The sequence below is a fragment of the Rhincodon typus genome, chromosome 24 (assembly GCF_021869965.1).
Source record: "Rhincodon typus isolate 14 chromosome 24, sRhiTyp1.1, whole genome shotgun sequence".
Classification (NCBI taxonomy): Eukaryota; Metazoa; Chordata; class Chondrichthyes; order Orectolobiformes; family Rhincodontidae; genus Rhincodon; species Rhincodon typus.
This window is the reverse complement of record NC_063355.1, coordinates 45,928,092-45,943,595: the sequence shown is the minus strand read 5'-3', so window position 1 is coordinate 45,943,595 and position 15,504 is coordinate 45,928,092. Positions and strand designations below refer to the sequence as shown.

Sequence of the window (15,504 nt, the reverse complement as noted above, 5' to 3'; positions counted from 1 at the left end):
AAGCCAACAGCAGGAAGATTGCAACATCAGTCTTGCTGCTAAAAATTATGGTGTTGAATTCTCATAGGTCAGACACAAGGGTCCAGATTAAGCTCTTTATACAAAATTAAAACAGACTGCACCATTTATCATCCAAAAGGCAGCTCATCCAAAACAAACATAGAAGATAGAAGCAGGAGGAGGCCATTTGGCCCTTCGAGCCTGCTCTGCCATTCATCACGATCATGGATGATCAAACTCAATAGCCTAATCCTGCTTTCCCCTCATGACCTTTGATTCCATTCGCCCCAAGTGCTATATCTAATCGCCTCTTGAATACATTCAATGTTTTGGCATCAACTACCTTGTGGTAATGAATTCCACAGGCTCACCACTCTTTGGGTGAAAAAATGTCTCCACATCTCCATCCTAAATCGTCTACTCCAAATCCTCATACTTGGACCCCTGGTTCTGGACACACCCACCATCGGGAACATCCTCCCTGTGTCTATCCTGCCCAGTCCTGTTAGAATTTTATAAGTCTTTATGAGGTTTCCCCCTCATTCATGTGAACTCCAGTGAAAACAATCCCAACCTAGTCAGTCAATCTCTCAAAATCAGCCCAGTAAACCTTCGCTGCACTGCCTCACAAGCAAGAGCGTCCTTCCTCAGAAAAGGAGACCAAAATTGCACACAATATTCCAGGTGTGGTCTCACCAAGGCTATGTATAGTATAACTGCAACAACACATCCCTGCTCCTGTACTCGAAACCTCTTGCAACATACCATTTGCCTTCTATATCGCCTGCTGCACCTGCATGCTTACCTTCAGTGACTGGTGCACAAGGACACCCAGGTCCTGGTGCACACTCCCCTCTCCCAATTTACAGCCATTCAGGTAGTAATCTGCCTTCTTGTTTTTGCTTCCGAAGTGAATAACCTTACATTTATCCACTTAATATCGCACCAAATACAGGATGAGATCATTAGCTCACAATTAGCAGTGGGACATGAATCCACTACTTCTAACTCACACATGAAGATGCAAAAGTAATACTACTTATGCTTTGAATCAGTGTTTTAGATATTTATTGCATTTTAATTTCAAAGTTACCATGTTCAAGCTAAGTCTTCTCTTAATTATACAGTCCAACCCTGCTTTCTGCTGGTTAAAAGGAATAAAGATCTTGCAATGAATCAACAAGTTACTTTTTCATTCAGTGGCATCTGTAGATTCTAAAAGATTTTTAAATTGTCTTTTTCTTTCTAAATTATCTTTTGCTTTTCTTTTCTTCTCTTGTTTTTTCCATCGCTGTGCTTGTTTTTGCTTCACAATTTCACTGTTTACACCTTTGTAATGTACATCAAGCTTTTCTTGTAAAATTGTTCTGGCTATTTTTCTGTTCTGATCTACTGATCTGGTTTGATGGCACTGGAAAGGAAATAAACACACTTAGAGTCTTTGTTTACAAATAGTTGAACCTGCATAACAATAGAACATAGAAAATTACAGCGCAGTACAGGCCCTTCGGGCATCGATGTTGTGCCGACCTGTGAAACCAATCTGAAGCCCATCTAACCTAAACTAAGAAGTCATAAGAAGCATGCTACATCAATTTTACTGCATATTTTGCTTAGAATCGCCTTTACGAACAGCTACCTTCACTACAATTCCAGTTGGAACATGCTTCAGCACTACACAGTTGCTGGTTTTATTGGTTGCTTGGCCCCCAGGACCACGTCCTCGGACAAACTGTTCCTCTAATTCATCTTCTATTATAACAGGCAAGTCCAGAAAGCTCTTTTTCCCAGCAAAAGGCATCGATAAAGGTGCATGTTTGACATCCAGAAATGGCTTTGCTGGACTGGTTGAATTCCATTTTCGCAAAGAAAGTGCCTGTGCTCTTGTTAATGACAGTAACCAATTGTATAAAATGGAGGCAGTCATTGGATGCAGAGGTTGGATTACAAGTTTTCTGAAAAATACAAAATAATGTTAGTTAACTGGTTAAAATTAAATACAGGGAAGCAGATGCTTAAATGCTGTCTACTTACTTCTCCTGCTATGATCAAGGCCCTTTTGTCAGCCCTAATACCATTTTACTGATGGTCATTGTCATTGGACTGATCATCTGTCGTGGAAGCTGCCAACTGTACAAGTAAAAACGATTGTCATGTTTGCTTAGGTTTCTGTTACTGTACATAAAAATACTTTGCTCTTTCACATTTCTTGTCTTGATACATGCCATCTGCTGATACCAAATTCTGATCCATAAAGCTAACCTTATCCGACAAAACATCTTCACAAAAAAAAGTTGATTATATGTTATTGTACAGGGATAACAAACTAACAGTAACATTCTCTAATATTTTACTATCACAGAACTCTAGCATTATTCGTGCAATGACTGCACAGAAATCATTTCAGAGCATATACTTGCTATTTCCCATAATTTTATATCATCACTTCCTGAAGATTTCCAGACTTCCATTCCAATCTCAATCCTTCTCAGCCATGCATTTTTCCTCCTTTGTTTTCTCTTGTTTGTTCTATTATGGCAGCATAAAGAAAGCATCTAGTGCTCCCATTTACTGCAGCTACAGCATTATTTGACAGCGTTAAATCTGTGGTACTGATCGCATTTGGTTGTTTTCTTCTAAATGGCCTAGAAAATAACTTGAGGCCACTGGTGAAATAGCTGCACCACAAGATCAGCTAGCCAAACTGTCACATGATTGCTACTTTGAAATGATTAATGGCCCTGAAAAAATGTACAAGCTTAGTTTATTTTTATCAGAAAAGATTAGGAATTACAAAATGCATGTAAAAGTTTTAATTTTGATTAGACTCCTATGAAGGCTGAGATACAATGATCACATGATGCACAGATTCTTCCTGCTTCATTCCAAAGCACCAACCGTAGATCAGCACATTTCACAACTAGTTCACCACAAAACCAATATTTACAAAACACAGAAAACATAGGGAAAGCAATGGTGATTTTTAAATTCATTCTTCATTACAAAGTGACATATAAAGTTCATTTTGCCTCTGCTCACATGTTTGAGGTGACAGTGGGGGGCAGGGTATTTTCATGATAGCGACCACAAAACTGTATGTTTCAGGTTGTTATGGAAAAGGAGAAAGATGGTCTGCAAAAAAGGGTTTTTGACTGGGATAAGGCAAACGTTATTAAGTAAGGCAAGATTTGGCTAAACTAGACTGGGCACAGCTACTTGAGGGTAAATCTACAGCAGAACAGTGAGACGCATTCAAAAAGGTACTGAGGGAGTTTAAGCCCAGCATATTCCCTTTAGAATATAGAATATCTTTTATTGTCATGTACACTCCATTGTAGAAGTACAGTGAAAAGCTTTCACAATTAATGCCTCTTATGGCACCATCTTAGGTACAAGTACCTAGGTACAAATCTTGGATACAAAACAGGAATTAAAAAGTTTCAGAGATAGTAGGAACTGCAGATGCTGGAGAATCTGAGATAACAAGGTGTAGAGCTGGATGAACACAGCAGGCCAAGCAGCATCAGAGGAGCAGGATTTCTGAAGAAGGGTCTAGGCCCGAAACATCAGCCTTCCTGCTTCTCTGCTGCTGCTTGGCCTGTGTTCATCCAGCTCTACACCTTGTTATCTCGGGAATTAAAAAGTATTTGCATTACTTTACAGAGTTTAAAATGAAAGTTAGAAATAAACCATCATTAAAAGATTGACGTTACAGTCAGGTAAAAACTTCAAATAAACATTACATTGTGCTAGCTCAGCACACAGCCTCCGCATGTGGTTTGACCACCTGTGCCAAATCCCAGTCCAACTGCCAGCTCTACTCCGCTCCAAGCCTCCAGTCTGCTCCCTACCGGCACTCAGCTGCTCCAAGCCAAGTTCCAGGACTGCCTGCCCCGTGCCAGTCTCCTCCAGGGACTCGCAGCCCGTGTCTGTGGCTGTTCCAGGAGTTGCTTCTGGGACTAAAAGAGAGAAAAAAGGAAAGGAAGAAGTGGAGAAGAGGAACTCCAGCAGGAGTGTCTTACTCCACCGCATCTTGCCGGGTGAAACGTAGGTGCAACAAACCCAGAAAAGCATGGTGTCCAGAAATATTCAGGACTGGATAAGAAGGAAAAAAAGAGGCATTTAACAGGCACAAAGGAAGTTAAACAACAGAGACCCTGAAGCAGTACAGGGGGATTCAAGAAAGCAAAGAGGGAGTATGAGAAAATACTGATGGGCAAGATTCAGGAGAAGCCCAAGATATTCTACAAGTTTATCAAGGAGAAGAGAATACTTAGGGAAAGAGTAGGACATATTATGAACCAAGGGGGCAATCTGTGTGAGAGCCAGAGAACACTGGCAGTGTTTAATGTGTACTTCACACCTGGCTTTACTGGAGAGAAGAAGGATGCAAGTATAGAATTCGACAAGATAGACTGTGAAGTTCTTGAGCAGATTAATGTAAGTAGTGACGAGGTATTGGTGCATTGAAACTTTTGGTGGATCTAAAAGGGGACGAATCCCCAGGTCTGCAGGAGTTGCATACCAGGTTGTTGTGGGAGACAAGTGAGGAAATTACAGGGGCCTGACACAAATTTATAAAATTTAGCCACAGCAGAGATGCAGAGGACTGGACGACATGTTCGGCAAGATTGTGGCAGGGAAGTCACTTCATTTGGACCTCCACTCTGCTCGCCAGTTCCCTTTCCTTTTTTCTTCTTCTCTCTCCTCTGCAGTAATTCTACACTCCCAGCCCTTTTAACTACCTACCTAAGGAGTCAGGTCGCAACCACGAACCATGTGGTGGGAGCTGAAAGTGCGGGTCGTGTCCTGCAGCGACGGCGGATCAAGCGTGGGCTGGTTTAACAGCGACTGCAGGCCAGAAGGACAGCGGCAGAGAGAGTGGGCCAGTAAGGTGGCACGGTGGGCCTTTCGCATGGCAGTGGCTTCCCGAGTGTCCTAGTGATTGGAGTGGGCCTACACCATTATGGAGATGGGACTTGGGACTCTGCGATCTGGACTTTTCTTTTCCTGGTTTACCTTTTGGCTCTGTTAAATCTTTTAATTCTGGGTTTTGTAACCAAGTGGGCACAAGTGAATGGCAACTTTAGTGTACTCTTCGTTGTGCTTATGTATTCCTATACTTAGTACATGTGACAAATAAATAATGTGCCTCCACTTTAAAAGAAGGTTGGCAGATATAGCTTAGTGAGTCTGTAGGGAAACTATTGGGAAAAAAAAGGGAGAAAATTAATCTTTGTTTAGATTAAAAAGTTTTGATCAGGAATAGTCAGCATGGCTTTGTCAGAGGGCGGTCATACCTAACAAATCTGGTTTAATCTTGAGGAGGTAACCATGTGTTTGGACGAGAGTAGGGTAGTTATACGAATTTCAGCAAAGCCTCTGACACGGTCTTGCATAGGAAACTATTAAAGGTAAGAGCTCAAGGGAACCAGGGTAACTTGGCAAGATAGATCCAAAATTGGCTGATAGGATAGAATAGAGTGATAGTGATAGGAGATAGAGGATGGTGGTGGAGGCTGTTTGTGTGACAGAAGCCTAGTGTGCAGTGGTGTACCACAGGGATCAGTGCTGGGTCCCTTATGGTTTGTGATATTCATAAAATTATGTAGATGAGAATGTAGGAGATACAGTAAGTAAATTTGTGGATGGCAAAAAGATTGACTGGGTGGCTGACAATAAGGAAGGCATTAGATTACAGGAAGATATAAATGGATTGGTCAGATTGACAGTTCAGTGGCAGATGGAATTTAACACTGATGTGAGGTGATGCACTTCAGAAAAGAGAACAAGACAAGGGAATACTCAATGAACGGCAAGATATTTGGAAGCTCAGAGGTACAGAGAGACCTTGGGATTTTTATCCACAGATCCGTAAAGGTTGGAGTTAATAGGGTAGGTAAGAAGGCATATGGGACACTTGCCTTTGTCAGTCATGGCATAGATTGTAACTGCAGGGAGGTCATGTTGGAGCTTTACAGAACTTTGGTTAGGTCACAGTTGGAGTATTGTGGCAGTTCCAGTCATCTCACTATAGGAAGGATATCATTGCACTGGAGGGAGTGAAAAGGAGATTGACCAGGATGTTGCCCGAGATGTAGCATTTCAGCTATGGAGAGGTTGGATAAACTCCGGTTGTTTTCTTTGGAGTAGACAAGGTTGAGAGGGTCCTGACTAAAGTTCATCAGATTTTGAAAGGTAAGGACAGAGTGTATAGAAAGCAGTTGTTCCCCTTAGTCGAAAGGTCAATAACAAGGGGGCATAATTTTAAAGGGTAATTGAGGAGGGAAACCTTAATCTTCAAAAGTATTGGATAAACACCTGAAATATCATAACCTTCACAGCTATGGGACTAATGCAGAAAAGTTGGACTCGTGCAGGTAGTACATTTTTGGCGATACCGACTTGATGAGCTGTACTCTATGATTCTATGATTATCAAAGTGGAAAGAATTGGTGGAATATGATTCCATGGTTCAATATCTTATCCAAATAAGAGTTGTTCAATTTAGAATCTAGGTAATGATCATGAAAAAAAAACACATTGCAACTTTTATTTTCATGGCCACAAAAGTATAATAAAGTCTATTTATAGAAGTTATATCCCTTTTCTTACATATTTAGACGTAACAACTTAATAGACTGTTCAGCATCATGCTTCCCTAACGATATACTTGTGATTATTGGTAGGCAATTCATTTAGGACAAGACAGCATCAGTCAAAGCTGACCTGCGCACACCTGAAGAATACATGCATTTTAAACCAGGGTTTGCTGAATATCAATCTTAAGAAGGAATGCTGGGGTTCTCGTGACGTGTGGCAGTGTCCCTACCTCTAGGTTAGAAGGTCCAGTATCAAGTCCAGTTGCCCCAGAGGTGTGTAACTAAAGTCTGAACAGATTAATTAAAAACATCTAATTAAGAATGTGAACAAAAACAAAGTTGCTGGAAAAGCTCAACAGGTCTGGCAGCATCTGTGAAGGAGAAAACAGTTAACGTTTCGGGTCCGGTGACCCTTCCTCAACTGATGGTGGCTGGGAAAACGTCAGTTTATATGCAGAAAATAGGGAAGTGGGTGGGGTAGGGAGCAAACGATAGGATAGAGCCCAAAGAGAGAGAAAGACAGTTGGACAGACAAAGGAGTTGCTAACGATCAGGCTGGGAGGGTGAGTAGTTGTTAATGGGGACTGTTAGTGACTGACAACAGGGGGTGTGTAATGGCAGGCTATGTGGTAACAAGGCCTGGTGTTTAGGGTGGGGGGCTGGAACATGGGAGAGTTTAGGCCCTAAAATTATTGAACTCAATATTGAGTCTGGAGGGCTGTAGGGTCCCCAAGAGGAAAATGAGGTGTTGTTCCTCCAGTTTGCATTGGGCTTCACTGGAACACTGTAGCAAGCCAGAGACAGAGATGTTGGCCAGGGAGCAGAGTGGTGCATTGAAGTGGCAGGCAACGGTTGTTCAGGGTCTTTTCTGCGAGCAGCACGTAGATGTTCTGTGAAGCGGTCACCTAGTCTACGCTTGGTTTCCCCAATTAGAGGAGACCAAATTGTGAGCAGTGAATGCAGCAGACTAGATTCTGGGAAGTGCAGGTGAAGTGTTGCTTCACCTGGAAGGTATGTTTGGGCCCTTGGATACTGGGGAGGGAGGAGGTAAATGGGCAGGTGTTGCACCTTTGCCGGTTACAGGGGAAGGTGCCGTAGGGCTGTGGGGAGGTGTTGGGGGTGAAGGAAGTGTGGACCAGGGTGTCCCGGAGGGAACGGTCCCTGCAGAAGGCGGACAAGGGAGGGGAGGGGAATACGTATCTGGTGGTGGCATCTTGCTGGAGGTGGTGGAAATGGCGTCTGATGATCTTCTGGATGTGGATGCTGGTGGGATGGTAGGTAAGGATAAGGAGAACCCTATCGCTGTTGCGGGAGGGAAGAGAAGGGGTGAGGGCGGATATGCGGGAGATGGGTCGGACCTGGTTGAGGGCCTTGTCGGCAAGGGAGCTGGGGAATCCTCGGTTGAGGAAGAAGGTGAACATTTTGGAGGATCCCTTGTCGAAGTTGGCCTCATCTGAGCATATGCGATGGAGACGGAGGAACTGAGAGAACGGGATGGAGTCTTTACAGCGTAGACTAGGTGACCGCTTCGCAGAACATCTACGTTCTGCTTGCAAAAAAGACCCTGAACTACCTGTTGCCTGCCACTTCAATGCACCACCCTGCTCTCTGGCCAACATCTCTGTCTCTGGCTTGCTACAGTGTTCCAGTGAAGCCCAAAGCAAGCTGGAGGAACAACACCTCATTTTCCGCTTGGGGACCCGACAGCCCTCTGGACTCAATATTGAATTCAATAATTTTAGGGCCTAAACTCTCCCACGTCCCAGCCCCCCCACCCCACACACCAGGTCTTGTTACCACATAGCCTGCCATTACACACCCTCTGTTGTTCGTCACTAACAGTCCCCATTAACAACTGCTCACCCTCCCAGCCTGATCGTTAGCAACTCCTTTGTCTGTCCAACTGTCTTTCTCTCTCTTTGGGCTTTATCCTATCGTTTACTCCCTACCCCACCCACCTCCCTATTTTCTGCATATAAACTGACGTTTTCCCAGCCACCATCAGTTCTGAGGAAAGGTCACCGGACCCGAAACATTAACTCTGTTTTCTCCTTCACAGATGCTGCCAGACCAGTTGAGCTTTTCCAGCAACTTTGTTTTTGTTCCTGATTTACAGCATCCGCAGTTCTTTTGGTTTTTAATTAAGAATGTGGACCATTTTCACCTTTCCATCCCCGAAAGCAATGGAATTAACTGTGGTACGTATACTACATGATCCAATAGAAACTGATGAGCTGCAGATGTAGTTATTGTGACACTTTTTGAGCCAAATGTGTTGCACATTCACTAAACAGTAAATGCATTCTAAATGTGCACATATGCTCTATAAACATCTACCATCATTCAACAGCCAAGGAAATAACCTCAACCATATAATCACTCATACTGCATTTTGTCTTATCATTTTACTGTCAAATGCATGAACTCTGTTCAAATACACAAGCATACACAATGTGGGCCAATAGAAATATTGAGATCACTTGTCAAATGATTAGTCTATGCTTCAATTTTTCATGTAATAATCAAAAATGTGACTAACCACTTCTGAATTTTAAAGTTATTGCATATTTCACAACGTGAGGTATCAGGCATTATTCCTGCAATCTCTCTGAGAGAAGGGATAGAGAATACTTTTAAAAAGGTAGTGTTGTCTAATGGAAGAATTTGAATGCAGATTCAAAAAAATGCAAATGCTGGAAATCTGAAAACAAACAGAAAATTGCTGCAAACAGTAAGCAGCTCAATCTGCATCTGTGGATATCTTCCTTGACCTTCTGCAGAGAATAGATTATCACCTATAACATAGTGTGAAGCTGGAGGAACACAGCAGGCCAGGCAGCGTCAGGGGAGCAGGAAAGTTGATGTTTCGGGTCGGGACCCTTCTTCAGAAATCGGTTTTTAATGTCTTCAGAAAGTGCAAGTGCTGACATTAAAAACTGATTTCTAAAGAAGGGTCCCGACCTGAAATGTCAACTTTCCTGCTCCTGTGATGCTGCTTGGCCTGCTGTGTTTCTCCAGCTCCACACTGTGTTATCTCTGACTCCGGCATCTGCAGTTCTTACTATCTCTGAGAATGTCACTTAATCTTGTTAGACACAAACTTTAAAAGTTGGATTATATTTCTTTTACTATTGTTAAAAATTAATTTGGTGTTACTTTAATTTTTTTGTAAGTTTTGCTACCTTTCAAGGAAGTACTGGTAAACTTTGCTTTCCTGGTGACAAACTGATTTACAAAAAAAAAGTATATACATTTGCACAACAAACACAGAAATTCATACTTTGGAAATTTATCCATCATCAAAATTGAAAACAATAAAGAATACAAAGGGAAAGAGCAGGAAAAGAAAGACAAAAGGAGAAAGGAAGAAAAGGGAGCATTTTAAAAGCCATAGCATATCAGACTATGAGCCAAATGGTGGAAAAAGGGATTAGAATAAATAGATGTTTGATGACCGGAGCAGATATAATGGGCCACAGGACATTTTCCTTCTATAATACTCTTTGGCTGTGGGTCTTGATGTTTGATTAATTTATTGTCCCTTGCATTTTACAGTGAAAAGCTTCAACTGCTGCCACAATCTGGCACCATTTTGAACAGTTTAAAAATGAAAGGAGTAAAAAAAAAACTGAAAGAGAATTTATCTTAGTTTGCCACCTCTACCATGAGGTCCTGAGTCACCTCACCAGCTACATGATGCATGTGCTGCCACCGCTCCTTCACCACGTTGCCGCTGTCTGCACTGGACTCATCATCATAGGAATCGTCACTCTTTAGGTGCCGGGCCGATGTTGCTGCCGCTGATGCCAGGTCCCATACTGAACCCACACTTGCAGTGCAACCAGAAGATCCTTGCTCCTTGCTGCTGACTCACCAATAACCAAGAGTGCTCACTCCAAGCCTACCGATACTACAATCAGGAAACTCTGGCACTGCTGCTGCTCCAATGATGCCAGAAGTCCCTGCTCCGGGCATACCTCGTGGTTGCCACTGCAGCTGCTGCCTTGCCAATATCAGCAGTCCCCTCTCCAAGCCTACCGCAAATGGGAGTCCTTGGCTCCGCTGCCTCGCCAAGAGTCCTGCTCTGGCTGCCCTTCTCCAAGATGTTGCCTTGCTGGCATCCTTTCTTGAAGAGTCTGCTGCTGCTAGCCCAAAATGCCAGGAGGACGTCCTTGCTGCTGCCGCTGCCGTCTCCAATTGCCAAGAGTTGACACATTTGCGATTACCTCCGACCACTCGGAGGCTGCCACTACTCTGCACATGGCCCGCTCTGGCTGCAGCACTGATGCTGCTGACACCAAAGAAAACAGAAACGTAAAAGAAACAGAAGTAAAACAAAAAAGAAAATCAGGTGGGAGCAGATGAGCCCCAGGCAAAAGCCCACATGCTGCCTTGCTACTCAGTCTTCCAAGATGGAGGCAATCTGATGCAGAGGCTGCGTCTCTACCTCTGGCCAAGGAGGTCCAAGTTCAAGTCCCACCCTCTCCAGTGGTATATCATAACATCTCTGAATCGGTTGATTAAGATTATTCAAAATTCTATGATTTTATGAGAAACAACTAAAATGAGATTATTAAGATTGCAAGACAACAAGGTGCAGAGCTGGATGAACACAGCAGGCCAAGCAGCATCACAGGAGCAGAAAGGCTGACGTTTTGGGCTTAGACCCTTCATCAGAAATGGGGGAAAACAACCCGAGCTTATTCAGGGACAGTAGGAACTGCCGATGCTGGAGTCAGAGATAACAGTGTGGGGCTGGAGGAGCACAGCAGGCCAGGCAGCATCAGAGGAGCAGGAAAGCTGTCGTTTCAGGTCAGGACCCTTCTTCAGAAATGGGGGAGGGGAAGGGGACTCTGAAATAAATAGAGAGGTGGGGGGGACGATGATAGAAGGTGGATAGAGGAGCAGATAGATGGAGAGAAGATGGACAGGTCAAGGAGGCGGGGATGGAGCCAGTAAAGATAAGTGTAGGTAGGGAGATGTGACGGGGGTTGGTCAGTGAGGAGGGAGGGGAGAGTAGGTGGGAGGAAGAACAGGTTAGGGAGGCGGGGACGAGCTGGGCTGGTTTTGGGATGCGGTAGGGGAAGGGGAGATTTTGAAGTTTGTGAAATCCACATTGATACCATTGGGCTGCAGGGTTCCCAAGCGGAATATGAGTTGCTGTTCCTGCAACCTTCGGGTGGCATCGTTGTGGCACTGCAGGAGGCCCAGGATGGACATGTCGTCTGAGGAATGGGAGGGGGAGTTGAAATGGTTCACGACTGGGAGGTGCAGTTGTTTATTGCGAACCGAGCGTAGGTGTTCTGCAAAGCGGTCCCCGAGCCTCCGCTTGGTTTCCCCGAGGTAGAGGAGGCCACAACGGGTACAGTGGATGCAGTATACCACATTGGCAGATGTGCAGGTGAACATCTGCTTGATGTGGAAAGTCTTCTTGGGGCCTGTGATGGGGGTGAGGGAGGAGGTATGGAGGCAGGTGTAGCACTTCCTGCGGTTGCATGGAAAAGTGCCGGGTGTGCTGGGGCTCTCTCCCTATTTATTTCAGAACCCCCTTCCCCTCCCCCATTTCTGATGAAGGGTCTAGGCCCAAAACGTCAGCCTTTCTACTCCTGTGATGCTGCTTGGCCTGCTGTGTTTATCCAGCTCTGCACCTTGTTGTCTCGGATTCTCCAGCATCTGCAGTTCCTACTATCTCTTATTAAGATTGCACTTTGGTCACAAGACCAATACTGAGTTTACAGATGACAAATATGATAGCACTAAAACCAAATTTTCCTTGTTTTTACCAGATAAAATGGCTGGAATTATCCTAAAACACCTGTGAAAATAGCTGACTCTGCATTTTTTGACTAAAACAGAAAATGGTGAAGATGATCAGTAGGTCTGTCGGCATCCATGCAGAAACACCCAGCATAAGTCGTTTGCTTTTATTTTAATGCAGTTTGACTAAATCAAAGATGTTAAGATGTAGATAGGGGTCTGTCAGCCTCGACATAGAGTGGTTGTGGATTCTAGAAGACCAGTCACAGTCTTGGAATGAAGGGGATGGGTAAGGAGGCAATCACTGTGACTGAGAGAAGGACAAAATTATTTTTATTCACTTATGGGATGTGGGTGTTGCTGTCTCAGCGCATCCATAGTTGACCTTCAAGCCTTCAAAAAGTTAGACCCAACCTGGAGTAGTGAGCTGATTTACAGGAAGGATACATTGGCTTTGGAGGGAGTGCAACATAGGTTCACAAGAATGATACCTGGACTTCAGGGGTTAAATGGAGGATAGTTTTTAAAGGTTTTGGAGTAGATTTGTTTTTACAAATTAAGGCTGTTTTCTCTAGAATTTAGAGGGTTAAGGTGCGATCTGATTGAAATCTTCAAGATATTAACAGGATAGATAAATTATTTCCACTGGTTGGGATTCTAGAATGACAGTGCCAGACCATTCTGATATTAGGAAGCACTTCCACACACAAAGAGGGTAGAGGTTTGGAACTTTCTTTCACAAATGGCAAGTCAGAGCTAATTTTTTTTTTCTTCAGCAAAAGGTATTAAGGAATAAAGGTCAAGAGCAGGAATATGGAGTTAGGCCACAGATCAGCTATGATTTCACTGTCTGGCAGGACACGTTCGAGGGGCTAAATGGCCTACTCCTATTCCTATAAGAAGGTGGTGATGAAATGCCTTCTTGAACCGCTGCAGTCCTTGGGGTAGGTAATTGGTAGACCCAAAAATATCTTCACGAAAAATAAGACTATCAATCTTTTTAGGATTCTCAGAAGAGTATGGATGCCGGACAAGGAATATTCCCGAGGCAGAAACAGACAAAATTTCGATTTCTCGCTCACTCGCAGCCAAAGTAAGGGAGTCCATGGGGAACAGCCACAACACTGCTTCGTCAGGTGAAACACTCCGAAAGCTTTGATTTCAAATAAACCTGTTGGACTATAACCCGGTGTCGTCTGACTTCTGACCTTGTCCACCCCAGTCGAGCACAGGCACCTCCACATCATGAGGAAGAACAGCAGTGGTCGCACCGAATGGCGGAGCAAAATCGAGGGAACAAGTCTACTTTCAAACCAAAAGGGCCCATTAAAAAGGGGACAAAATAATATCAGTCACCGAGGGACGTTATGCTGCTAGTGGTTTTTTTTTGAAGTTGTCAGCCCTACCTTCGCCATTAAGTGACGACGTTCAGCCTACAGCGACCACCCCTCGTCGTGGTTCTGAGCGGATGAACGTGTTCCCGCCTCCCGGGGAGGGGCAGGGCCCTGCACCAATCAGCTCGTGCGGAGCAACAGTCCGTTGGCAGCTCGAGGCGGTTGAAAATAAACGGGCGCGCGGGCAGTTACGCGCTGGGAACTGAAAATCTGACGGCCCACTGGAAAGCTGCCGAAATAATCACCGCGGTTGCTGTTTTTAATAATGAGTCACACTTTTTTTTTTATTGAGTGGGGCCAGACAATTGTTGGAATCCGTTAGCGGCTGTAACGAACTGTGCGCATTTTCATCCAGTGGACGCCGCTCTGCAGAGGGCTGCTGCTATTGGCCGGGTGGCAATGTGATCGATAGGTGAAGCGGCCAATCGGCCGATGGAATCCGTTTGGAAACGTTCAAAAATGGGACGTTTAGACTCAGCCCAGCCAATCAGCGTACCGGATGGGGGCTGGATAGGTACTTATCCCACCTTCTTCCCCATTCCTACTCAAATCGGCCTCGGTATTAGGCAGTTGTTGTCAGTTGGACTTTATTTATCTGTCTCCTTCTTGCTCCCAGTGCGCTCCTTGCTCCATATATCGCCTTGTCTGCTCGTTGTCGAAAATAGGAGCTCTGCATTGCATTAGTGTGTGAAGCTGCAGTGTTTCGGTCACGTAGGGATGGGGCATCTTTGCTGGCTTCATGGATGCTGCTTCCTCAGCACCCCCCCGCATCCATTGGTTTAAAATGAGGCCCTAATTTTCATCATTTGTAAACTGATTGAGAGAAAAAAAAGTTTGTGAATCATTTTGTTATTACCTGCTGTCAACCAATGTGCATTCTCAACCTACGCGCGTCCTTGTTTCATTTTTGACTATCGCCATTCAGCATGTTGCGGGGGGGAAAGACGATTTGCAGATGATGTGTCTCCATTCGGTTTCAGAAGTCCGCAGTTACGCAAGAAACCGAGAGCATCGACAAGACCAGTTGAAGCGGTTCTGACATTGGAACGTCGTCCAACTTAACTTCTATGTTCCTTTTTAGTAGATGGCCTTCGTGGTTAATTCAGAAAAGCTCTCCAGTGGATGACAATACCTGCCTAAGCTCCAGGGGACCATGGAGGACTCCGATTCTGAGTCTGTGCAAACTGTTAAAGAAAATTCGCCGAAAACTGCAGTTCATCAAGATCCGCATTGTAATTCCGTGGCACAGCACACGGACACTGCAATGCCTGCAAATAGGTACAGGCAAGAGAACCGGCATGGAGTGTACTAATCAACTAATCTTTTATCATGGATTGCTTATTTTCACTCGTAAATTGAAAAGTGTAATTCAGTTACCAGTATGCTGTGATTACTGGCTGAAAGAAGCTAATTACGCATATTACTTTAGCCTATTTCCATTGTGATGTACTTTTTTTTGTTTTGTTAAAAAAAGGTTACAGTCCTTTAGGAGGTGACTGTTTAGCCCCACAAGTGTGTTCTATCCTCCATGGGTAATCTGTGACCTTGTCTCATCTATTCTTGTTGAGTTTTGGGGGCAATAAAAGCGAAATGCTCTGGATGTTGGAAATCAAAACACAATACTGGAGAAACTCAGGTTTAGCAGTTATTTGTGGAGAGGGGAACCGGTTAATGTTTTGAGTCTGTTATGACTCTTATTCAGAATCTTGAGGAACTTGACAAGGGTAGCTGTGGAGAGATAGTAGGAACTG

The 15,504-nt window shown here is 44.1% G+C and overlaps 1 protein-coding gene across 4 annotated transcripts; it reads right to left on the bottom strand.

Moving 5' to 3' along the window:
- Window positions 1-1,051: 1,051 nt before the first annotated feature.
- Window positions 1,052-13,921, bottom strand: mtrfr (mitochondrial translation release factor in rescue). 4 transcript variants are annotated; one of them, XM_048611269.1, is made up of 4 exons: window positions 13,766-13,921; window positions 2,035-2,130; window positions 1,640-1,955; window positions 1,052-1,411 (listed from the first exon to the last, which is right to left on the bottom strand). In XM_048611269.1, exons 3-4 carry the CDS (start codon window positions 1,925-1,927, stop codon window positions 1,193-1,195), a joined length of 507 nt encoding a protein of 168 aa, XP_048467226.1. In that variant the 5' UTR covers window positions 1,928-1,955; window positions 2,035-2,130; window positions 13,766-13,921; the 3' UTR covers window positions 1,052-1,192. The 4 variants fall into 4 exon arrangements, with proteins under 4 accessions (XP_048467226.1, XP_048467227.1, XP_048467225.1 ...); XM_048611270.1 differs by lacking the exon at window positions 13,766-13,921 and adding an exon at window positions 13,568-13,759; XM_048611268.1 differs by lacking the exon at window positions 2,035-2,130.
- Window positions 13,922-15,504: the final 1,583 nt, after the last annotated feature.